This window comes from Scomber scombrus, chromosome 22, assembly GCF_963691925.1.
Source record: "Scomber scombrus chromosome 22, fScoSco1.1, whole genome shotgun sequence".
Lineage (NCBI taxonomy): Eukaryota > Metazoa > Chordata > Actinopteri > Scombriformes > Scombridae > Scomber > Scomber scombrus.
Window position 1 is genome coordinate 787,183 of NC_084991.1, and position 27,328 is coordinate 814,510.

Here is a 27,328-nt window from a genome sequence, read left to right on the forward strand (position 1 = left end):
CTTGAAGCTTGTCAACCAATCAGAAATGTCAAATGACGAGCTGTGACTGTGACAGTATAATGCAAAATATTATTTTTCATTAAAAAGGGAAACCAAATCTGTGTGGGAGAGAAACATGGAAACTGACTGCAACACAGTTTAACTGGCAAACAAAGTGTGTAGTAATCCTAACTGTAACCATACAGGTTGTTTGATGTTATTTTTAAAGAAATATTAATATACTTTGAAAGAAATAGTAATATGCTTAGCCCAATATGTCTTTATTCCACACCATGCATTATTATTTCCAGACCTCAGAAGGTCATTGTGGAATAAAGTGTCAACCTGTATCACCTGATTTGATTATATGAGTGTATGTGATTTCAAATACTGAATGAAGTGAGATACCTCAGGCTGTTCAGTGTTACATGTGCATGTAGAGATTTGTTGTGATTCCAGTAGTCCTCCTCCTGACTTGTGTCCTGTCTTTGCAGCAGGACTTGGCCTCTATCAGCACTAGATGTCAGTGTTCTTGCTGCTCTGTGGAGCCGCAGACAACATGAACTGCAGCCTGGGATACGCTCCAGAAAAATGCATCTTATTTTTCACTTGGAAGTCCTCAGTCCTCATGGATTTTATGCTATAGCCTCTTGCTTCACGGCCTGATTACTGAGGGCATCACTTTTATCTCATAACGAGCTGCAAACTGCTGAGCAGCATTTTCTTCTCAAGGAGCCACTCTCATATCAACCAGTGCACCAGTTCTCATCACTTGTTGCCAGTTCTGTTGTATGTTTAATTAAAAAAAAGAAGTAACTTTACACATCTAGAGTAAAATGTATTGAAGATTTGAGAATAAATTAGAGAAGAACACAGAGTGTCAAAATCTAATCTGAAACTTAATTTCTGTTTTATTGTTGCATATTACTATATCAATATGTGTAATCAAATGTGCGAACAGTGTGATGGAAAAGTGATTTCCACCACAACCATTTTGATCACCTCTTGTAAATGTATCATCAAGAAGAAGGGGGTATACTGGGGTCCAGCAGCTCATTTTTGCTGCAGGGCCCCAAAACGGGTTAATCCATATACCCATGGCATAAAAGTACACATTTATTTTCCCAATATTCCCCCCCCCCCCTCATAGGCCTATATGTTAATGGGTGAAGGAGTGGGCAAAATTTAAGGAACACTTTTGAATATAATGTACTCCAGTGACACAACCACCCACTATAATCTCAGTAATAAACATAATTATCACCTTTGTGACAAGTGGCATTTTTACAGGTTCAAACTTGTTTGCACTCAACAGAAGGAAGCAGCTCAATTGGCAAATATTAAAGCCAGGAAGAGCAGGTTCCAGCTTTCACAAAGGTGAGTAAACTTACTTCTAATTTGAATTCTGTTTATAGAAGGAATACGACCAATCACACACTTGTTTAATCATCACAAAACATGCAGCATTTAAACAATTGGGTACTCAAAAGTTCCGCCCTTTGTCTCCACGTCATCAGATATCAACCTATGTTGGTGTATGTTCAGGAGACAGTGCAGGACATCTCAGCTGAGTTTAATCAGGATAGCTAAGGGCATCTTGAGATATGAACAAATAGGTGATTTTTTTGCTTGAACCAATCAACATGGAACTTCAGGTTTTGGTTAATACTCACCCAGAGAATTAACCAATAACCCAGAGCATGCACACCAATATTTGTGAAATTCTGTCTTCTTTTGAAATTCTGGTTTTTAGATAGGCCTACACATGTATGGCATTTTTGGTGCACCCTATGGATGTGGCTCAAAATGCTTTTGTAGACATGTTTCCAATCATGGACTAAATTTACATACCAACATTTTTGATGATTTGACATATGATTAATGAGTTAAGGCCAATATTTTCTAACCTCGGCCCTTTGCAAAAATATTTTCGTTGATGACAACCATGATTTTTCAGCTGATCTCACTCATTCAAAAAAGAATTGGATATCTCAGTCCCCAAATGCTGTATGCCAAATAAGGTGTTGACAGTTAACAATATCCAGCAACTTCACACAGCCATTGAAAAGGAGTGGACCAACATTCCACAGGCCACAATCAACAACCTGATCAACTCTATGCGAAGGAGATGGGTTAGCAGGGTTAGGCAAATGGTGGTTAGGGTTATGCAAATGGTGGTCACACCAGATACTGACTGGTTTTCTGACTCCCCCCCCCCCCCAGACCCCCTCAATAAAGCAAAACTGCACATTTCAGAGTGGCCTTTTATTGTGGCCAGCCTAAGGCACACCTCTGCAATATTCATGCTGTCTAATCAACATCTTGATATACCACACCTGTGAGGTGGGATGGATTATCTCAGCAGAGGAGAAGTGCTCACTAACACAGGTTTAGACAGATTTGTGAACAATATTTGAGAGAAACAGGTCTTTAGTGTATATAGACAATGTTTAAGATCTTTGAGTTCAGCTCATTAAAAAATGGGAGCAAAAACAAAAGTGTTGCGTTTATATTTTTGTTCAGTGTATTTTCTCGTGACACACATGCAAATCATTTCAAGTTATTGTGTCAAGTTTCATGGTTTTCACCATGTAAAAATATAAGTTATGTTGTATTGGATTGCATTAGATTAAACAGGCGTTCCTAATTAAGTGCACTTCTCACTGAGTGTATGGTGCAAAAAACAACAACTTTTAATATAGGTGGTGGGTGGTGTTCCATGGTGGGGTTGGGCTGGACGGTCTGGACTCAGCATTTCTAAACTCATACAGCATTTGAAGCAGCAAAGTATTTTGCCCAATGAAATGGAACATAGTTGAGTGTCTGTGACTGAGAGGGTTATACCGCCAACCGCTTCATTTGGGGGCGAACAGCTGCAAATACAGAAAACAATGCAAACTCTAAAACACAAACAAAAGTCAAAACAAATCCAACTACAAAATCGCGATGAAAACAAAACCAAATGCATAAACGTCAAACGCGCTGCAAATAAGGAAATGATGCAAAGCCAGAAACGATGCAAATCAGGAAAACACCTGCATTAAGAGAAACGCTGCATAACCACTCACTACAACGGAAGTGCCCCAAACCTACAGGGGGCGCTCTAGGTTGTCTCGACTCAACGGGAGGTAGGTATAAAGGGAGAGCATGAGACGACTGAGGTTCAGTGTCATGCCCATGCTGCTGTGAATGAAAGCGTCTCTGTCAAAAGTTGGTGAGGAACAAAACTCATTACATTAAAAGGTCTCAGCTTGTTAAGGAGTATGACACAGGTGGCGTTAAAGCTCCACAATTTGAATCTATGGTCGGCACCTTTAGAGTGAACTGGTTAAAATCTTGTCTGTCACAGCCAGACTCCATGTGGTTCCACATTCCACGGTCCTTGTTTAAGAAAATAGGATGTTTAGATTTTATTTTGAAATGTGATTTTGTTCTGTTCTCCCCCAAATGAAGCGGTTGGCCCCAATCGGCCACCGTATATACCAGATATGAGTGGAGGCGGGCATGACAAACGGAGGTCAGAGTGTAGCTGTAGCAGTCCAGGGAGGGATTTCCTGTTAGTGGTTGAATGTGGAGCAGCCAATCAGCCTGCGAGTAAACATCGCAGCCCGGAAGAAGGAAGCTCAACACGAAAAGAGCGCCTTGATTAAAAGTGGAGACGTTAGCTGAAGGTAAGCCTGTTATTATTCTAACACACCGTGTTAAACAGTGACTGTATGACTACAGTAACCTTACTGTAACAAAGAACATCTGTTACTGAAAACATGGAAGAGTGTTATTTAGTGGAGGAAGTCAAGCAACACAAATATGACGTTGACACTTATTGCTGCGACATTGTTACATACACTGTTTTGCACAAAAGTAGGTCTATGTTTAGTATTGTTTTAACGTTAGTAGAGCTACTGTAGTTTTATCATGAGCATGATAACCGGGTTACACTGATACATGTCAGTGACGTGACTGTAGTTTACTGTTTTAGTATGTTCTACCTAGGACAGTCCTGTCATAATACATATGATGGCCACAATATAAACTGCTAGCATCCTGACCTTCTTTATGTGAATTGAAATGTAGAAATAAGCCTGATCATTGTAAAACTACAGAATGTGAAACCACGCCTTAAATGTTTCTCACTCTTTTTAACCCTGTCCCTGACTGATACATTTCAAACGGTTTAAATATACATTACATCCATGTTACCTTCAAATGCTGTCAGACCTATCAATCAGTTCGAGAGTAACAGGAAGTTCCAAGTTAAATAATGAATTGTGTTGTTAGGCGTATAATCAGTAAGGTTAGTGGAAAAAGTTCAGATATCTTTGTACCACAATGAACAAATACTCTACTACGATACTGAAGTAAAAGAACTCTTTTTACAAACTGGCCCCATTCAATATTATATTTACATTCCTATTATTTGACTATTAATACTGATTCATTGTTGTCAATATTTAAGCAGCATTGTTCAAGGTGGAGCTAATTTTAACAATTTATAAGTCTGCTACTTTAATCTATAACAATGCATCTTATTAAAACCTGATCATATGTTTTTTTACGTAGAAAATAGTTACCAGAAAAGTAACTAGTACCTATAGCTGTGCATCAAATGTAATGGAGAAAAGACAATGTTTAACTTTGAAATGTAGTGGAGAAGAAGCATGAGGTAGCATGAAATAGAAATGCTCATTATAATAATAACAACAACAATAATTATAATAACAAAGACTATAAATATATATGTTGCTTAATGTAACTTGTTTGTAACCTGGCTTGTTTGATTGTGTCTCTGCAGTTACAGTAGCCCATCGATACTCTGACAATGAGTTTCTCCCCCTGTCCGTCCGAGCCCCTCGGCTGTAGCAGTATCCAGGAGCAGAGGGACCGCTGGGAGAGAAAACGCAGCCGAACAGCCAGAGAGTTGGTACAGACCGAACAACGTTACCTCCAACAGCTGGAGCTAGTCACCACTGTACGTACTGTAGCAATCAGGAACGCTGGTTTAACCCTGTTTGTTCCAAATTGGTTTATTCATGTTCATGGAGTCATGTGTGATCAATTCTGAGGAGCTTTTGACAATTCAAAATTTGTGAAAACACATCTTAGAGTTTGTAATTGTAACTTTTGATCTGCAAACCTGCAAAAAAACCAATTGCGAGTAATTCACAACTTGTGAAAGCGCACCTCAGAGTTTTCACTTGTAACTTCTGATCTGCAGCCCAGTTTAAATTAAATCATGCCTACTTCCGCATGACCTTTAACGTAACCAATCAGAGATCAGAGCGGAGACGAGCTCAACCAAAAGGTTTCAGGCGAGAAAGTAACTATGTAGATTCCCAATATGTGGTCAGTTTATCAAAATGACGCCAGTTTTTAAATCTGCTGCAACGTTTTCGGACAAGCCGGTCATCTCAGCTGTTAGCCTCTCATCATCTGACACTGAGTGGTTATCTGAGGGAGAACATGATCAAATAAACTGACCTGTGCAGCTTTTTGGTGATTCACCCCTAGCTCAAATGTGTAGCAGACATTTTCTTTGGTCTCACAGATGAAATCTAGCTGTCACATACCATTGTCTGAATGTAAAGTGAAGCTTCATGTTTTTACTGGACAGATCAACAGTGCTGCGCTTACGCTCTTTATGTACAGATATGAGCAGCTTTACATAAATATAAATGTATTCTTTTATTAAGCGTCCTCCTGCTGTCAGGGATCATTTTCAGGGCTCGATTTATAGCGACAATAATCACCACATTTTAAATGAATGTAGTAAAACGAGGACTGCCAACACTATGGTCACCCTCTGGAAATTAGAAGCGCCACAAACGGTCTGCCAGACTATCATATGTAGGTCACCATAAGAGGCGGAAATATGATGATTTATTGTGAACAAATGATCCCATTTTATGTTGATGTTAATTGATTATTATTATTATTATTATTATTATTATTATTATCATTATTTGTATTATTATTGTTGTTAGTAGCAGTAGTAGTAATACACGTGCCGTAGGCGGGGTTTTTCTATTATCCTGCATTGTGCTTATTGAAATAGTCTATATAATATAGCCTGGGCTAAGTTTTATTTTAGAGTGGTCTTGTATTTTAGCATTGTCAGGCAAATTGGTCCGTTTTGAACGGAAGACGTGCAGCAGCTGTAAATAAATCAATGCTCATATAAAAAAACTGAGGTGGAAATACAAACTAGTATGGGCACAGCCCATTTTTAATAACTTCACCAAACAAATGAATGTATTATGGTGCATGCATGCATTCTGGTCTTAATGACAGCTCTTTATATTGTAATCATCTTTTCCTCAATCGGTTAGGGCCGGTCATTGGGTGCTAAACCTTACAGTTTTACACGTTGCATCATAGTCTGCTCTTCGTTGGATATATGGCACTATCCTTCCTTCATACATACTCCATAAGAAAACAGAACATAATAACTGTCTTACTACACTGCAGTAACACTAAGCAGCATCAGTGGCTACATCCTATCTCATTTTCTTACCACTGACTGCAGTTACACATGGTTTCTGTTTATTGTTGTGTGTTTCTCATCACTATTGAAAGCTTATAGGCATGCATTCCCCTCCTCTGGCGTGATGGAGAATAAGTGCAGACTAGGCAGGGTTAACAGTGACACTCCCTGTAATTCTATGACTGTTGCCATTCCTGATTTTAAGACATATTGCTCTGCTTGCCTTTGGCTACTAAATCCAAACTAAATGAATCCCTAAATGTTAATTAAATAAGGAATGAATTCATTTGAAAGCATCTTACTGTCAACATCCTGTATGAGAATAACAAAATGAGTTATTAATGTTATATATAAACATTATATATCCAGCATCAGAGAGCAGCCCCACTGCTGTACTGTTAGCTCTGTGAAAGTCATCGTTGAGTAGCTGCAGGGATGAGCACCAAGTTATTTTCTTCACCCTAGAGTTGGTTTAGTTTAATGCAGCAGTGTGTGTTGGTCAGCTGCTCTCGTTTGTTACTGCTGGAGTTAGCTGCTCTGCTAACTTTAGCCTCACAAAGTTAATTGGACTGGTATTTGAGACTGGACATACTCTGTGATGTAAATAACTTTGGTCTTGTGGATAGAACATCTGTCAGGGCTTTGGAGCCTTAATGCTTTATTAATGCGTTAACTTTGACAGCCCTAAAAAATATTCAATACACAGTCTCTGTGCCAAACATTCTCAGAGACAAAACACTACTCTCTCTATGACTGCTGCAGTAAAACATGTGAAGTACACTCTTACTGTACAGCGTATATTAACACACAAGTAGTATTCACTATACTCCCACTACTGCAGCTGGGGTGGGGTGGGGGGAATTATTCTTAGATAATAAATAAGAATAAGAATAGTATTTATTTATAGTCTATGTACAATGACATTGATATCATAAATTAAAAAAATAATGAAAGGAAGAAGGTGCTTGTTAAAGAATAAAATAAATGAGTAATTAGTACTAAAACTAATTAAATACTAAATTAAGTAAAACACATAATACACACACACACACACACACACATACATTCCACTTGCTGTTGCCAAAAATAACAAACAAAACAAACTTAAGAATGAACCACTATAACCTAACCCAAAACAAAAGAAACCAAATCACAGACTCTAACCTCCCTAACTAACAAAAACAGGAGAAAACGGAGTAACAGAACTGGCAGTCCACCCCTACCAAAACATCAGGAGTACAAACTACTGTGGTTGGTTGGAAGAAGGAGGAGATGGGGATTGAGCCTCTGCCGCCACACCGCCGCAATCTTGAGTCTTTTGTAGATTTTGGTCCTGGTGAGCCAGCCAATCTGATGCCAGCCTGGCCCAGTCCCCCAATCGGTGCGCCGCATCTAATCACCCACTCAACCAACTGTCCTCTGACTCCGGCTCACACTCATATGCATAAAAATGACAACAGAAAGAACTTTTAAAACTCACTACGACTCCAGTCACAACACTTTCTACTCAGTCACTCAGAGACGCTTTAGCTGAGCAGAGCAGCTGAACACCACACACTGCAACATTAAACAACTTAAACCAACTATGAGCTGAAGAAAACAACTCAGTGCTCATTCTGTCTCACATCAACAACTGCACATGCTCAGCTTTTTGGACAGTGATGAGTTTCCCAGAGCTGACAAAAGAGAGGCTGCTCTCCATTGGACACATAACGTTAATAACACAGCAGAACACACACTTCCCCCTCATTTTGTTATTATCATACAAGCAGGACACTGTAAGATGCTTACATATTAATTCATTAATTAATGCAGTTTACTTTTTAAAATAAAAAGCACCGGACCATTTATCTTATGTAAGTGAATGGTTTGCCACACAGTAAACGGTGCCCCCTTCTCTATTCATTTAACTTATAAATGTGTTTTCTGTTACTGTAACAACAATATCCCTCTGTGATTGTACCTCATGTGAGCCATACACAGCTCCAGTCATTCTGGGCTGTAGGGCAGAAACCATCAACCTCTGTCCCTGATGTGTTACTGGTGTTGGTATTTCTGTTGCCCTCAGTGTGGGAGAGTAATTGAGATGTCAATAGTAAAAGCACTTCCACTTTGCATTCATCAAAGGAATAAACAATCAGAGACAGCACACATTTATCTAAATGATATATGCTAAGAAATAAGTAATAATGTAATGTCTGTTTTTTGTTTCTCACAGTACTTTGTGGATATCTTGAAGGCCAAAGGAACCCTGAAGCAGGACATTAGAGAAAGCATCTTCAGTTCAATTAAAGCCATTCATTCAGTAAACCAGTAAGTATCCTCTGAATAATTAAAATAATATCTTCACTTTGAAGAGATTGGGGAGAGACTATATAATGGAATGAGGATTAGTAGTTTGTCTCTTACATAAGAATGCCGTCAAGATACACTCTTAGTTTATTAAAGTGTAGTCCTTATCTTCACCATTAACAGGACTCGTGATTATGTGCTGCAGTGTAGATGTTCTGTTTCCCTCATGGATACATTATTGTATATCTGGTATAATTATTCCAGGTGATATCGCTTGTGAACAGCATTATTGTTTCCATGGAAAATTCATGAATTCTCATTGCCTACCTGAACTGCTGTGTAGGATCTCAGGGGGCATGGCGACCAATTGGAGGTCAGAGCTGAGAGAAGCTGATCTCACTACATGTCTGGATGTCAGATTGATGTGGCTGATGACATGCTGCAAAACTACAATCTCAAAGTGCACATGAAATAGTAATAATCTACAAGACTCGGTTAGGTAAAAAGAGGGTTGATGGATTCAGCCATTATGATTCAATACAAGTGAAAAAAATAGTTTGGTACCAAAACTGATACTTTTTTTAAAAAGTTCAGGTCCAAGCTTTATATTTAGTCTTCTCTGGATTGTTTTCTAGCCAGTTACGGAAAAACAGTGTTTGGAGCAAATTTACATCCTTCCTCACATCCACTGTTGCGTCACTCTCCGTTGTCTCTGCCGCATCACTGAGCTAGTATTTCAAACCACTCTGGCTCTGAGGCACTGTCTGGACTCTCACTGAAAGTGGACATTTGGGGGGGACTGAAGTCACTGTTAGCAGGGATTCAGACTGAAAACAGCCCTCTGTTAAATCAATGCAAAGAATGATGTTTTCAGGTACTGGTGGGACAATGAAATACGATCCAGGAAGTCTTGTTGGAGCTACAGAGTCATGAGTTTAAAGGCTTGCCAAAACACTGCAGGGTGGTTTGTAATCCACAGACAGGATTTAACACCTCTGGAAAGTTATCACAGCGTCAAGTATGTATTTTTGTATTTTTGCTGGACAACACTGCATTTACACTCTTACTGTGTCATTGGACTGTCACTGAACACTTTTCAACATGAACATGCAGTGAAAAATAGGCCATGTCATGTGATCAATAAAGTTGACCTTACCTTATTACAAGGTTATAGATAAAACAAGAGTTACATGTAAGTAGCAACAGTTCTATGAACTTTGGATATGCTGTATAAAGGGCTCGGGCACTTTTTGTGCTCAGGTCCTAATAATGATTATTAAATTTAACAAAATAATATTAAGATTGAATTGAAATTTTCAAATGTAATTACAGAATGGAATGGTAATAGTTTTGAAATGGGATTGTACAAAAGACTGTACAAAAGAAATATAGACTGCTAGGGATTCACTGAAATGAAAATTCTTGGCCGAAACCGAAAACCAAAAATGAGGAAACCAAGGCCGAAACACCGAAACACCGAAAAAAATGATTATGCCAATTATTAGTACCATTGCTATGACTATGTACTAACCTCACTAAAATCAAGGCATTGCAATTCAAAGAATAAATCAATTACAAAAGTATGAAAATATTTATTTAGCGCTGACATTACAACAATGCACAATATAAATCATTTCAGGGAGGTTCGTTCTGGGGGGGGGGGGGGGGGGGGGGGGGGGGGGGGGGGCGATCGGTATCAGTCTAATAAGCAGCAACACAGAGCTATAAGGACGCTTTGCTCTCACACGCGCTGCATTTATAGTCAGGCTACAGACGCGCTCTTGCTCGTTTACTCCAGATTCCGGGACAATACGTCTCATTTGCGGGCGTCAGGGAGCCGCAATCAATATGCGGGAGACTCCCGGAACTTCCGGGAGAGTTGGGATGTCTGCTGTAGGCCTACAACATAACAGTGTATCAAAAGATCTCATCTGGTGCAGAGAGACGAGTCCTTTTTTCTGCGCTCTGCTCTCCTTCTCCTGCGCTGTGCGCTTCTCCGTCTCCAAGCGGGTTCTCCGCATCCATCACGGCCTTGATCATTTCTCGTGCGCGCATCCAGGTAATGATCTTTATAACGCGGATACAGTTGCAATGAAGTGCAGAGGATCCGAATAGATCTCAGTGAAACGTGTGCTGACAGACTCAAAGAGTGTACTTTTCATTGTTTTCACTCCGTGGTCCATCTCAACCTCTTTGCTTAGAAGACGCCTTAGTGCTGCAATTAAAGGTATAACATCTGCTACAGATGCATCAGAGGAGCTGATCTCTTTAGTTAGCTGTTTCGGCCGTGTTGTTTCGGTGATAAAAGTATTTCGGCCGAAAACCGAAAATGCGCTTTTGGGCCATTTTCGGTGCATCCCTATAGACTGCTATAGACAAAAAAATGAAGTGTATGAAATATACGAGCAGAAAGTAAATGTGATATGTGCAAAAATAATCAAATTATGTTGGAGGTTGAATGCATGAACACTGTAAAGTCCAGTTTGATTAAATATATGAAAGTCACAAGTGCAGGAATGAAATGTAAAGTGGCGCCATTTTGAAATGGAATGAAGCCCAACGACAGCAGACAACCCAAAACAGTAGTGGAATGTGCCGCCCGTGAGTTATCAAGAACACTTTGTTTTTTTGTGTTGAGAAATGTTAAAAATCATTACAAGAAAACTTTAAGATGTGGACAGTGAGAAAACTACAGGTGCTCTAATAAGTCACATGCAAAACTTCAAATTCTAGATTTTAAATTCAATTTAAAATTCAATTCATCCCTGGGACACTTTTTTTAATTAAAAGAACATTATCAAACAGTTACATAAAGTAACACAAATAACACAAATCTGATAACTCAGATAACACACAACTACACAGCAGATTATGAAAATAAAATGCACATTTTTTGCTAGAAATGTTGTCAAAACACATTTGAATGTTGAAACTATCTTAAAATATCAACTTTTTCACTGAGAATAAAAGGAATATCAGCTTTTTTTTTTTCCGGGGACAGAGGTTTGACAGACACGTGACATGGACACAAACCAATAGAAAAGAATAGGCAGACAACAAAAACAGGCCTCTCATAAATGAATTGTATTGTGAAACTAATACGTTTTGCACTGTGGACCAACATACGTAGCTATTACACATTTTGATATGAGAGTTGATTGGCACAGCTTGACAAACAGTGCAGTGAGTGTGTGGGATACCTTTGATTTGGAATTCCATTTCCAGACTAAATAATGAGTGTGAGTTCCCTCAGGCCCTCATCCTCTGCAGAGTGACAGGCTTTCTTGTTGAGGGTGCTACAATGAAGATTGAAGTATGAATTACACAGCCTGATGTATTGGATAAATGGTTCTGCAGTTCCCATACATCTTCATTATGAGCCCCTTATTGAATCAATGGTTGAAACATAATGGCATGCACTCCATTTAAAAAACGGTCCGTGGAGAGACAGTGTGTTAGTGCTAGACTGATTTACCACTGCTAAGTGATTGATTCTATATTTTCCCATAGTGTTTTCACTTTCTTTGACTCTGATATTTGGGATATTGAATATCTGTGTGACAGTGCCAAGAATAATTGATAACAACAGTGGTGATAATTAGGTCTCATAGATGGATATATGGGTGACTTTCTCATCCATCTGTCACACATGAAACAACAAGTATTATACTGTATAAATATCTTAATGTATTAAACAGGTTCCATATGATGAGTGGGCCTGTAAAGAGCTTGCTGCTGCTTCTATCAACCAGTGTCTGAGTCAAATGCTATGCTGGGAATTAAAATACCCAAATGTATCCTAAGTAATAAGTATCAAATATCTGGTCAGATTCTAAATCTTGTTTCCATTTTCTTTGATAAGATTGCTCCTGATTAAAATAGATTTGTTTTAAATGCCAGTGGGATTTAGGCAGAGTTCTTGTATTTAGACAATATGCAACATTTGACACATTCGACACAAGAAAGAAAACGAAATTTGCCTGCCAGCCAAATGGTGTATCTGGTGTAGCTAGCTAGTGGTGTATCTGTTGTCACTAATAGTTAGCCACGCTGCTAGTCAGTCAAATCATTTAAGTGATTTCTAAGTTTGGTTTAGCAGGCAAACGTAATAAAATCATGCACATTAAAGTTCAGCTCACTTGACACAAGATACTGTATGTTTCTCTTGACATAAGATGGCAGAATATTCCATACATACATTCCTATTTACTGAAAGACAGATGAAGGTATAATATTCCATAAAAGTAGACAAACACACAGCTCTGAATCTAAGCCAGGTGATCATTTCATTCGGTACACTAAACATATGAATAATAGCAGTGTCCCTTAGACTAATGTGTGGTGGTGTGGTGGAGCCTACCTTCAGGAAGTCTTATATACATAGTGGCACATGTCTGAAACCGTGCTGGTCCCAGTCCTGTCCTGTGTGAACAGTACAGCCATCTGATGACTGTAAGTCATGTAATGTGTGCTTGACATAAGGATAATATAATACTCAGTGGATTTGAAAGTGAGGGGGGGGGAAGGGGGGTTATAATGAGAAGAGGTGTAGAGGTATATCAGACATGTAGTGACATGAATCACTGTGTCAACATGTGATCAACAAAATGCTGCTTTATTGCTTTGTTTCTTGTCATTGATTCATGAGTTTATTTATTTTTTTTATCATTAATTATTTGTTTATGTTTAGCAGATGCTCACACCATGGCCTAACAATTACTATCTCTGTTCAAGCCCTCCCCAAATGAAGGCGCTTCAGCCTGAATTGTTTGGTCGAGGTTGTATCCACCCCAGATGTCGCAACTGCTTGGAATTAATGTGGATTAATGTGACACACATGGAATGCTAATGTTATCTCCATCCTGCTGCTGATGGCCAGACAATTTAATTGCTGTGAAAAAAGTATAAAAAATGAAATCCATAATTTCATATTTATCATAATAGCCTCTGGCAGTAAGAGTGGGAAAAAAACGGAAACACAGCTTTTCCCGCCCTTTGCCCTCGTTAGAACTCTCTCGGCTGCTCCTGCATCTCCTTATTATGAACAGAGGCTACCTTGGTGTGCAACTTCATTAAAATCTATTTAAATCAACTTCAACGGCAAAGTGCTCCTTCTTACAGCATGTACGAACAGAAGTCTCTGGCAACATCATTAGAGAGTAGGATTGTGTGTGTTTATGTGTATGTGTGCGTGTGTGGTACTTCCTCTAAGTTTGGATAACAAGCTCCTTCACAAGTGTCAACACCCCCAACCAATTGCGTCCGTGTTACTGTAATGTGCCTGACAGGCTGAACGACTGCTTTGCCTCTGCCTTGATGCACTTGTTTAGTTCCTGAGTTCAGCGGGCGTATTCTCACTACAAAGTGGCCCTTGGTGCCCTGAAGGTAGAGCCACCGTCTGGGCCCCAGTAAATACGTCACCCACTGGGAGAGGCCTTCAAATGATACCACGGAGCCTCGACTGCTAAACCTCCCATTAACGGGGAAGCAATCCTTTGAACTTTGCTCAACCTCCGCACTTTGTCTAAACATGTGTGCCTTTGCTGAAAATGATGCTTCAGATGTGATCTCGCCTTATTTGAGCTCGTTCTTTCCACTGATGCAGAGCAGCAGTGCATTCTCAGGCAGTAATGTGCACTAACTCAAAGTCCAATGTGGTTTGACTGGAGGCTAAATGCGCACTAGGGGAGCACTTTGAAATGAATGTGTCAAAGGTCTATGATGCACAAAATATATGCAGCACATATTGAAATAGTTACTTCCGCCATGTCCTGTGTTGGAGGTAAGGGTGTTGTTGTGACTCAGTAATGATGTGTGCCTGCTTGTTTGCATGCCCTAAAAAATGAGTGACAGTGACCTGATGAATTATGTTAGCTAGGGTGGTGCGATATACAAATCTATAGTGTATTTGATTTAGGGCTGCACCATTTGTGGAAAATATCTAATTATGTCGAAAACATTCAATTGTGACTATTTTTAATACTTTAAACTACAGGCCTATTTTTTTTATTATTAATTATTCTATACAAGTTTTAACTGTTTAGACTGAAATGTTAGAAAGTAATTATATATTAATAGTTGACTTAATAAATAATAATAATAATAATATTTAAATTAATTAATGGCATTTAAAAGTATTATGTTTATAAGTTCCACCAACTGTGTAGTTGCTTAATGTCAAAATGTCAGATAATGATTTAATATCTGTTTGACAACTAATATTGTCTACAGCTCTGTACTATAGCTGCTTTAACTAACAATGACTTCCCAGAATACACACAAGTTTAACAGAAGATTCCGACAATTCTATTCACCAGTTGTCATTAACTATCACTTATTAACAACATTAACCTGCTAGATACCTAAAATTGACATTGGGTGATCAAGACTGTTTATGTGGAAAAAGACTGTAGGGTTGACTACAGGTAATTATAAAAAACAACACTTTTGGTAAAGCGTAAATGGCACACTGGTAGAGAAACAAACAACAACCTGTAATTTAAAGATTTAAAGATTCATTTTATTGTCATTTCACTGAGTATTTGCATACACAGAATGAAATTAGATACTGTTTCCTTTATTATTTTTTGGCTGACTCAAACAATTAACTACAGCTGAGTAAATATGACCACCACTGTTGTCATCGCCAATAGCCAGTGAATTAACAGCTGCTGTATTTTTGAGGTTAAATATGTAAGATACAATTCAATCCTTGGCGCTTGCAGTTTTGAAAATGTCATGATTTGTGATGAAACTGTCATAGTTTCCTGCTTTTCCTTGTTTAATGTGTTTGTAATATCTATGGGTTTTGGAAAAAACAACATTTGGCAAAATTTAGGAAATTTTGATGGAAATGTATATATATTTTTTTTCTTACATGTATTGAAAAAACAATAAAGCAATTATATGAGACAAAAAATAAACATAAATAAACAATAAAAAACGTCGGTTGAAATTGAAAGATTAAAGATTCATCATATTGATCTTATTTGAATATGGATTGAATTGGACACACTTTCCCATTCACATCAATGAGAAAGTGTGTCCAAACTTTTGACTGGTACTGTATGTAGGGTGTATTTGATTACATAACAATTAATTAAATTTTTTTTTTTCCAGATCTCTGCTGGTTCATTTGGAGAATGGTTACTTTGGTCGAGGCTTGGACCAGTTCTGTCCACATCTGCACCACTACAACACATATGTGGACAACATCTACAATGCCAGAAAAGTGCTCGGGGTAGGACTACACACCCAGTCCTTCACAGGTTTACCTCATGTCTGTGTCCTACTGCACTCATGAGAATTTTACAAGCTATTCATTACATTACATTACTCCTGTGGGGAAATTGACCAATGTACGTCTGAGTTATTGGACTGAATACACAATAACAAATGCGTATGTGGTTATTGGATTCTTTGTTTCTGATATTCCACTGCTCAATTCCACCACTGTCAGTGCCGCCACTGCTGCCATGGCAATACATTCATTTATAAATAACTGACAAACATCTTCTGATTTTATCCATGATAGACGTGGCTTTTATCTATGCAGTGAGCATGAATCTTAATCTGGTAGCAGATGTGTGAACATTCTAAAGTGTAAAGTTTTCTGTGGATGATTGTAACTGAACTTCCACATAATCCTCAGAGAAAAGAATATAAAAAGAGGGTTAGGGAGAGTTGTTTTTATTCTCCTTCATTTGAGGAGGAAAGGTTAGTGTATTTTGATCAATGACTGAAAATAAATATGGATGATTTGTCTTCACTTCCTAGCGCTATGTGAATTGAAGCCAAAATATCTCCTTTCCGGGAGCTGCCATCTTGTTTGTGTGATGTCATTTGGAGCCAGAGTCTGCACAGTAGAGTTGGGTAGAGTCCCTCAGCCATCCTGCCACAGCTGTTAATCATTGTCACCCACTTTTATATAATCAGATAACTAATTTAAAACAAACTTATCAGAAAAATGCACTTTGAAAGTACACGTCCAATTTATTCTTGACGTATATAGGATTTATGACCGCTACTGAAGCCAGCCACTAGGAGGCGATCGAGATGTTTTGGCTTCACTTTTGGGGAGGTGTCATCACGTCCATCTTTATATACAGTTAATGGTATTGCTACAAGCTAAGCATGACAGGGAGCAATGGAAACTTAGTGAATAAATCAAGACACATCTTATACCACCCAACTCCTACTGTTGGCATAAAAGCAATGGTTAGAAACATTTCAGATTTTTCTGGAAATTCAGCTGTGGTGCAGTAGTTCAAGCTGATTTGTCTTGATGAAATTGATCAATTGATTTTTGGAGCACAAGATCTTTGTGTTAAGTGTTATCTGCTGTGTGTTAACAGTTAAATTCATACCACTAGTGCTTAGTGCCGATCTCCACACCTTTTCAAAATTACTAACACGCACAAGCAGAGCTGAAGCTGACCAGGGAGGAAGAACGTGTGTGATGCAGGGAGTTTGTCAGTCTGTCTCTCACAGAATGTTAAGCCTAAGCACCCGAAAACTGTCTGTGCTTCACTTTGAAGGCTAATGTTAATATAGAAAGTCATGACCAGAGTAGCTAGACAGGAGTCTGGTTCTTGGTAATGGAAATGTTTGGTAGTATTGATACTGTCAGAATGTTCTGCTGCAGTGTATGTATAAAAAGTATACCAGTACATTTCTAGTGATAACAGAGATACAGGCAACAGGTAAAGTGAAAGAGAGGACAACAACCCCCGGCCTCCCCCCCCAAGATAACATTGTCTTATTAAGAGTAAGGACATGTCTGCAGAACATTGACTACTGGCATTGATTATCGACTGAGCACTGTTAGTTTGCATTGATTTTCCTCCAGTTTGACATCCATTATAACTGAGTGAACAGTGGCGTGTGTGCTAGTTTACTCAGGTGATCAGTCTCCTAAACAGTAAAAAACCCAGTCAGCTCACTTAATGAGAGCAACCTATAAATGACATCTGTCTCATTATGTTTTCAAGATAAATTGATTATTAAATACTTCTGCATGAATGTTGTGTAGTCCAGTTCTGACTAGAACATGCATTTCCTGTGGAAAATGTGTGTGAATGCTGGGAGCTGAAATAAATCACAAAGCATAGCAAAAAATGCTACAGACTTCATCATCCCAGTCTGTAAAACTTTGCTTAATTTGGTAACATGGAATATTACATGTAAGAGATATTGCAGCTGATAAGTAGTATGGATGTGCCATGCTTCAATATTTCGTGCAGGTTCTCATGGGCAACTTGTGTACCAAGACGACAGAATTACAGAAGTATCATGTTTTAATGTTACTTCAGCGCCCCCCTGAAACTGAAGCATTGAATAACTACCAAAATGAATAACACCCTCATGTTTGTAAGACAGCCATGCTATGCACTAGGGGTGTCACGATCTCGATTGTAAATCGAATATCGATCAAAATGACCTCACGATCTCAACCTTCGAAATCAAAGTTGGAATCGAGGATGTAGCCACGCCCCAATGTCACATCCCACAGGCGAGTCAAGAGGGGGAAAAACACACGTGTTGAAAGTTGGCGAGTCAACATTACGTCCTCTAACCTGAACCTGCAGCCGGTAAAAATACACCATGGCAACCGCTGATAGAGGACACATCAACCAGGTCCGGTGGGGGGTGTGATTGGTCTAATAAGCAGCAACACAGAGCTATCAGGACGTTTTGCTCTCACACACGCTGCATTTATAGTCACACAAACACACACGCATGCAGACACTCTCTAGCGCGCGCTCTTGCTCGCTCGCTGCAGATTACGGGGGATTGGGACGTGACGACACAACACATCCTGGTTTTTAATAATTAGTCAGTAAACTCAGCATTGTCTGATGCAGGCTGGAAAATGTGCACTTTTATTTACAGTTAAGATTTCGGCGTGTGTTTCAGCTTCTGTCAAACTAACGGAGCTGCGGCGACTTCTGGTGGCTTCCGGTCTAAGCTTTTCAAAATAAAACCTTTGTTCTCATTATTATTCAAAATCGTTCCCCCCTTCGATTTTATTAGTTTTGAGATCGTATGGCCCCTAAATCATAATCACGATCAAACTTCGAATAATTGAACAGCCTTACTGCAGGTTTTCATTCCAACCAAACAGGCTCGACTCATTTAATCAGCTGATCTCAGCCTTCAGACAGGTGATTGGTTGGAATAAAAACCTGCAGGCACACAGCCTTCTTTGGAATAGTTTGGACATACTTGGTGTAGACAGACAGGAAACATGAGGAGAGAGAGGGCTTCAACACTAAATCCAAACTGTCAACTCTTTAAGGTGTTTGACTTCCACTCACTTCACTTCCTCTACTACACCTCCTTAACTTAATAAGTGATTCCTCTCACATTGCCCCCGTCATTCTACTGACTCACCACCTGTCTGCTAACCCTTGCCGCCACAGGCATAATGACCAGCTGAACAGCTGTATGTTAGCAGCACACACCACAGACGGCATCTGAAGTCAAGTGGCATACAGTGATGTTTTTAAACCTATGAAAGAGGATAGAGCTGTTCTTATGTCTATTTAAATATAGCAGCCATGTTTATTTTAATGATTGACGAGAATGACAAGATAAGGCTTTTTGTCATCCAAATGTTGACACATACTCATACTGACATGATGTGCAAATGCATACTTAATGGCTTTTACAGCCCCCCTCTCCCCCTCTGCCTCCTCATACCTCAGCCGCTGCAGCCCAGAATAATGAGTGACAACAAGATGGTTTTGGGGTTTGTCAGGGGGAATATGCATCTAGGACATGACATGAGATTCAGGGATCGTCACTGCTTGTGTCATGTCCATCACTTCTACAAGCTGCATGCAGATGCTATTAGCAGAAACACATACAGATGGATAGTTCATGGTGTAGTCAGAGGCAGAGCACAAGACGCATAGAACATGAAGTGCAGTCCAGACTACACATAGGTGTAAAGAGTGTTTTCATTTTGTACTTTCATGGTGGAAACAGTGGAAATCTATTATCTGGAGACTTCTTGGATAGGGAGGGTAGGGTTTAATATTGCATGTGCTTATCAAAGATTTTGATCCCAATATAATCCCAAAAAACTGGCTAGCCCAGATAAAAACTCACTTTTCTGCTGTTATATATGCATGTTTGGCTCTGAGCGTAACTTAACAGTCTTGTCTGTTGTTCTAGATCCAGCTGAAGAAAAACAAGGCCTTCAGACGTTTCAAGAAACTCCAGGAAGCTCGAGCAGAGTTCAACAACCATAAGCTTGAGGACTTACTTCATCTTCCCATCCAGCGGATTGATCAGTAAGATTTCTGCCTTCTGTTCAAATATAAAAAAGTCAGGTGTTACTTTTCTTTTTCTCAGACTACATCAACCTTATGTTTCACCAAAAGTGAGTTATTTTCACTGAGGAATAGTACCTGACATTCATTAACAGAGGCACAGGGCGATTTGCTGTTCTGTACTCAGTGCCCGTGTCTGAGACATATGTGCACCAACACACAAAATGACTGTTGTGTTCTGTGTTGAAAGCAGCTGTAGAAAGATTCCTGGTGGACTGGGGCTCTTACACAGGGAAGGATGGCTCTGCTGGAACAGTATGAGCCTCTAGTGCATTATGCCTTCCCAGTAAACATGGGGAGGTGGAGAAAAGACATGAAACCATGTGTTACATGTAGCACATGATGGTGTACAGTCTGCTCAGGGCAACAGTAGAGTTAGTAAATTCAGTGCACTTAACGTTGCCCTCACATGTCCTTTTACATGAATCCTATTGCTGAAGGGATCACAGACTTTTGTAAGGATGGGGGCATGACAAAGATCCGTATAAGATGAAAACATGCTCACATTAAAGTGATACATTGATGGAATATTAAATGGGTGGTGAAATGGTAAATGGACTGCATTTGCACTTTTATCCTAACCACTTTACAGTTTGCTGCTCATTCACCCACTCACACACTTCTGGCAGTTAATTACCATGCAAGGTGCTGGTCTAACCATTGGGAGTAACTTAGGGTTGAGTGTCTTGCATCTGGCAAGAGGGTGAAATTACATGTGTACATGTAAAATAATGGATGTACATTTCCTTCCACAAAATCATGTCACACTTCCCATTCTTTAGTTTTTTAGTAATGAATTGCTGCTACTCTGCAGTCTTTTCTTTCACTCATGCTGCTGTCAGTGAAACACGACACACTGCACAGATGTTTCATGTTTTCATATTAAAAGTTTTTCAGATGCTCAAAAGTCACAGGATCCCCCTTCATGTTTTTAATGCACCTTGAAATATGCATTATACTAAATGTATCAAGACAACAGGAAAACATGGAGGAATTTTCAAGTTTGATTTAACAATCAGCTTCAACAGCAAATTAAAACTGAAGCAAATCAGAATATAGGGAAATGTCTTATTAAAATGCAATAAAACAAACCGTTTAGGGCAATTAGAACTACAAGTGCAATGTTAATCTCTTTTTCTCTGTCTTTCTTTCTCTCTTTGAAATGAATAAAGTCTTTGGCCACTATTTTAAAATGTATGGTAATTGTCAGTTGCCAAGTAATGTCTCCTTCCCAGCAGTGCTGTAAACCCTCTGTGCTGCATCATGAAAAACTGATATCAAGATCAAATATCATACTTTCAACAGTGTCTTTTGAATTAAAATGACCAGCTCTCTCCCCTTCAACCTAATCTCTACTTTATCTCTATTGTTCTTTTCCACCTACAGACTGTATATACAACACAGAGCACTTCAAAGGCACTCCCTAATAATCACAGATTATCATGAACTGATATCTGACAGTGTTCAATAGTGTACAATGCTTCCTGTAAATCTTTAAATGTCTTGATGCTCAATGTATATAAAATGTTTTTCCTCACAGTTTAGAAAAAACTAACTATGTGTTAGTGGATGTTTTATGGTGGTGTTGTTCCACCATAGAAAGAGCACTGCTGTAGATGGGTCACAGATTTCACGCTTGAGTTCTTTTTTTTGCTGTTTAGTTGTTTTCTTTTCACAAATCACTCACTGCATTGCACAATCTATAGTCTCTGTGACAGATGTAATTATTATTATTTGATGTAGCGCCTGTGGAAGTACTCAGACTTTTCAGAAACTGTCAAAATCTCTTTTGTTAAGCACCCGTTTTTGTTGGCTGTAATTTCATGCGGTCTTGATCTTTCTTGTTAATTAGTGGAACAAGAGGAGAAATGGGCTGAAACGTGCTTTCCAATGCAGCAGATATCATGACACTGGTTTATCAAGCTGCTTGCTTGTATCTTAATTAGGCCCTTCTCATCTTCTCATCTCTCCAGATGTACAATCATGCACTTGAAATGTTACATTCATCCATCACACAAGAGAGAAGTTTTCTGTAAGATGAGCTGATCCTTCACCTTAACATCTGAGACAGTTTACTGTATGTCTCATTTATGTTCACAGTCTCCTACAGCAAAGGCTCGCCTTCTCTTGATTTATTCGCCGTTGCCACATATTCTAGATCATTTAGGAACTATTTGTTATGCAGCTTCTTGTCAAGAAAAATACCAATCCAACCTTTTCTGTCCTGATACTGACACCTCAACTCAGGGTACTGACAATACCAGTTGTATTGTATATTGTATAATCTGTATACCTTATTGCATGGACCTCATGCGAGTCATTTGTATGTAAGGAAAAGGTGAGGCCAGGGATTCCTGTAGTATTAAAAATGATATTTGCCCACCATTATTAAATGAACATGACTGATATATAAATGCCATTATAGAGCAATAGGAGCCTTTAAGGGAGAGGTGGAAAGATACACCTGTAAAACATCAGAAAACTTCAGAAATTAAAAAAAAAAAACACTGAATAAAAAAAGGCTATGGACACTGTAGTAGGTGCAGCAAACATTATCATGCTACATGAATTAAATGGCCTGCCACTCCTTAGAACAGCAAAATTAGGTGTTTTTGCACAGCACGCACACACACACACACACACACACACACACACACACACACACACACACACACACACACACACACACACACACACACACACACACACACACACACATACAAACACAAACACAGTGGTTGTTGACATTTCTCTAGAGAGTTACAACCATCAGTGATTTTGTTGTTGTTATTGTACTCATCTGTCTGAATAATGAATGTCTGAATGTTATAATGTAACCAGAGCGGAGTGTTGAACAGCAGTTGACAGTTACTGCACACCACAGTGAAGGTAGAAGTTCTTCAGTGAATGAGGTCATTGTTGCTGGAGAATCCACCATCAGCATTTTAGTCAGATCCAGCATGCAACATTGTGGGTGTGTACAGTTTGTGTTTTAGGGTCGATTTATGGTTGTTTACAACTGGCTGTTACAACGTGAAATCAAATGTGAACAGCTTCATTCAAAAGTAGAGTGAAATGCCAACCACCATAGAGTGCATATTTTTTTAAGACCGTCTCTCCTGGAAGGCAGTCATGTTGTTACATGGATGTAACTATTACCACTGTTTGAAAAGCACGTCTTCCAACAGCTACCTTTAGCATGTTCATGGATGGTGAATTTATTTTTATAACATCTTCCAACAAAAAGGCAATTTAATGTGCTTTATAGAAAACATAAAAGGCATCAAGACAAGATGTAAAGAAGGCTTTATAAATCACACATTCAACAAAACAGACAGCCTCAGGACAGTAAGCTCATTTCCTGTTTCCAACCATGAGTCAAGACTGTTTTTTAAAAACCACGTCTATGCTATAAATGTGAAATATGTGTCAGTCTGTGGATCATGCTGGGAATGATTTCTTTATAACAGTCTTGTTTAGTTTTAATGTAACCAATAGGGGAAATGAACCCTCTATCCCACATATGAGTATGCTGACCACTGTTGTATTTAACTCTGACACATAATCAGTCGGTCTCATTCTCTCCAGCTCAACTCTCTCTCTCAGTGCATCTTTTAATGTGCACTTCCCAGGATCGTCATTGATTCGTCTGTCGTTCTCAGTGAAACCCAGGAGACTCAAGGGATGTGTCTAATTGTATGATGATTTTAAGTGGAATGGTTAGATAATCGTCCATGGCTGGCGCCTTAACTTACTCTGGCTCCGTGGCTGGGAATAGCAGGAAATTGTTGTCACTTATCACCATTCAAGGATGATGGATGGCGAGCAGGGCCTGGAGTGTGGATACTTATGTTGTAGCTGGGGGAGGAATAAAATCATTGCCTTTATTAAGTGGCATTCACTAGAGCCGGCTGGAGCAGTCATCGGCGTCCTCCCCACTGAGCTCACCATTATGACAGTGATGGGGTCTCAAGTTGATTGTGGCAGTGAATAGCAGCCCTCTCTGCCTGTATTGGCCGTGTTTGTGTCAATAATAGAGATGTGGCTCTCATAGAGATGGCAGCAATTGGAGGCCTTGGGATGTATCTGCTCTAAGCTGAACAACATTTAGTGTAACAAGGGAATGGCCCAGTGGTCCACTGTAGAGAGCAAGCATGCTCTATGTAAAGATCCCACAACTCCCAGGGTCTCTGGGTCATTGTCATTCTTGCTAAGCATGGAGAAGTGTGTTGCTGTGCGCTGTACTGGCCATGCTTATTATTGTCTTTCACTTGTCAAGTTGGGATTTCAAATTGACTGCTTTATGTGCTCACGTCGTTCCATCATCTCCGACAGCCTAACACAGTAGAGTTCTTCAAGACAAGGTCAGAGTTTTGATTAATTTCTTTGAAAGAATTGTGAGAGATGAAGCCTTTAAGTGGCTGCTCTGTGTGGGCTACAGGTACCAAGTTGTATTTCATTTAATAATTAGTGTTACATTGTCTGTCTGTTGACCCTGTAGTTCATTGCCAATTTTGAAGTGAGTCTTGCAATGAAACAAAGTGCCTCAATTATGGTTTGAGACAGGGTTTTGTTGTAAATCATTAGTTGATTCTGTTGACCTTGAATATAGAGATCATACTTCACAGATGAAAAGAAAAGCACCAGAATCAGAGAATTTAATATGAGCTAGTCATATTCAAATTACCCATACAAACATTACCAGTGATTTACTCTTGGGTTGTAGCCTACCATGGTCAGAACACAGGGGATATAGAGGCTCACCTCATAATGTAACATTTACAGTGGACACATCTATAGTCAAACAGATTTAGCAAAACAATTATGACAATTAAGACTTTTCATCTTTTCACTGTTAACTCCTTAAAATAAAGCTGACCACACAGCTGTATTCAAACACAGCAGTGTTTCCCATACATAGACCAATGTGTGGCGCTGCGCCACAGAATCAACACCGAGCCCCACGAATTGATTCTGGTTTTTTTTTTGTTAAACTCGATTTTGAAATATAAATATCGTTCCGTTCATTCAGCTCCGCATTGCACTGTTATTCTCGTACAAACACACACACACACACACACACACACACACACACACACACACACACACACACACACACACACACACACACACACACACAAACAATCTGGAGCGAGCAAGTAAGAGTGCGCACTAGAGAGTGACTGCGCGCGCGCGCATGTGTGTGTGTGTTGCTGCTTATTAGACCAATCGCACCAAAGTCTTCTAAAGTGTAGGAGCTGTTCACACTACATTAAACTAGAAAGTGTGTGCTGCATCCTGCCGAGGGCGGCACGAAGCGCGCGTGCACACGTATGCACGCGCACAAAAAACGATCAGTTTTCTATCGCTTTTGCGTCATATCAATGATATAATGTGACTGTGTGGATCATTAACCTTGTTGCAGTGTGCTCCCTGGTTATAGTTAGTGAACTATCAGCTTCTACCTGCTCAGATCTCACAGTCAGCAGCAGGAGATGAGGAGAGCAGCAGCTAGAAGCTATGTATGGAAGCCTAAAGCTGCGTTCAGACCAAAAGCGTCTGACGCGAAAAAATCGCTTGAATCGCTTCTATTCAAGCTTCTATTCGCTTGATCATAAATATACATTTTTGGATCATCGCTTCATTCGCTTCATTCGCGCTTGTGACGTCGGGAGAAACTCGCCGCTGATTGGATGTCGCGGCGCGATGCCGCCTGAAAAGTTCAAATGTTCCAACTTTATTCACGCCGCTTCAGACGCTTGATTCATTCATTCATTCATTCATTCATTCGCTTCAGACGCTTCATTCGCGCCGCCTGATATCAAATCGCGTGTGATCGCGCCATTTACATTCATTTTCTATGTGGACTTGCTGCTCAATTCGCGTCAGACGCTTTTGGTCTGAACGCAGCTTAATGATGGAAAAAGTAAAACTCGTTACTACAAAAATAAACCATTATTATTATTTATCTTTTATTTATTGTTCCAACAGCTCAGGTCGATTGAACAACAGAAAATACCTCTTTTTGTGTAGCATACATGTGTATGTTATTTTGTTAAAGGTATCAGACATTAACATTTAGTTGTTTTGTTTAAATTATTATTTATAATTTAATATTACTTTAACAACTCAGGGACGCCCAAGCAGCAACATGTTGTTTGAGCACTTTTTTGCATTGTCAATTTAAAATAATGTTTTGTTTTTGAATGAAGGGGTGGACATTTAAAAAATGTTTTTTTTTATCCGATTAATCGAAAAAATTATCGACTGATTAATCATTATCAAAATAATCATTAGTTGCAACCCTATTATTTTTCAAAAATTTCTTCCGGGGGGAAAAATACCCCCGGATCCCCCTAGTGTTGCTAGGTTACCGACACACAGCACCGCTGCTACAACGGCAACGCCGCATCCCCCTGGTCAGAGCCCCTGCCCCTCAAAAGGTCTCCGTACGACCCTGCACCTCACATTGCTATCTGGTCTGTGGGAAACACTGCACAGTATAGTGTAGGTGATCATAGAGAGCAGGAAGGGTTGAGGAGCTGATACTTATCAACTACTTAGGCCTCTCTGTCCCACTCCTTAGCACAGGGGTCGGGAACCTTTTTTTCCTGGAGAGCCACTTTTACCATTTTTTTTTTTTTTTAAATCTCAGAAGAGCCAAATTTAATCAAAAGACTGTAATGCGGGGTGGAATTGCGCAATTCATTTGCAGTCTGGACGTGGATTGGTGTGGTCTCCTCTCTGCTCTGACTGCAGCTGGGACTGCTGCGCAAGGCTACTGTGAACCTGACTGCCTGTGAGTGCTTTGGGACGGGATGGGACGGGACGGGGGAGGGGAGGGGCTCACGGCAGCACCCGCCGCTCGTTGAGGACAGTAACTGCAGAGCGATACGTGCTTTCACTTCAGAGTGACACAAACCCCAGAAAAGTCTCCAATAACACCAGAAAAAGTCGCTAAGAGGATTTGGAAAGTCGCCAGATTTAGTGAGAAAGTCGCCAAGTTGGCAACACTGTTCTTGTTGACGGAAATGGAGGGAAATTTGTGATTTTGTTTGATGTTGTCATGGCGACGAGCCCCATATTTGCCACGAAGCCTTGTCATTTTCAAGTAGTATTGAATGTTGTTTTAGCTTTCCTCTAGGCCTATGCTTATCCCTTTATTTTGCAAGGTTTTGCCGACTCGTTTCGTCCGAGAGCCCCGGCCATGCAGCAAAAGAGCCAGTGGGGGCTCGCGAGC

The 27,328-nt window shown here is 39.6% G+C and overlaps 1 protein-coding gene across 1 annotated transcript in view; it reads left to right on the forward strand.

Moving 5' to 3' along the window:
• The first annotated feature begins 4,798 nt into the window (after positions 1–4,798).
• The window catches only part of arhgef39 (Rho guanine nucleotide exchange factor (GEF) 39), a 65,444-nt gene continuing 42,914 nt past the window's right edge, over positions 4,799–27,328 (forward strand). The window contains exons 1-4 of the mRNA XM_062444184.1: positions 4,799–4,948; positions 8,679–8,773; positions 15,872–15,992; positions 19,931–20,049. Coding sequence (XP_062300168.1) covers positions 4,799–4,948; positions 8,679–8,773; positions 15,872–15,992; positions 19,931–20,049 — 485 coding nt within the window. The remainder of the gene's footprint in view (positions 4,949–8,678; positions 8,774–15,871; positions 15,993–19,930; positions 20,050–27,328) is intronic.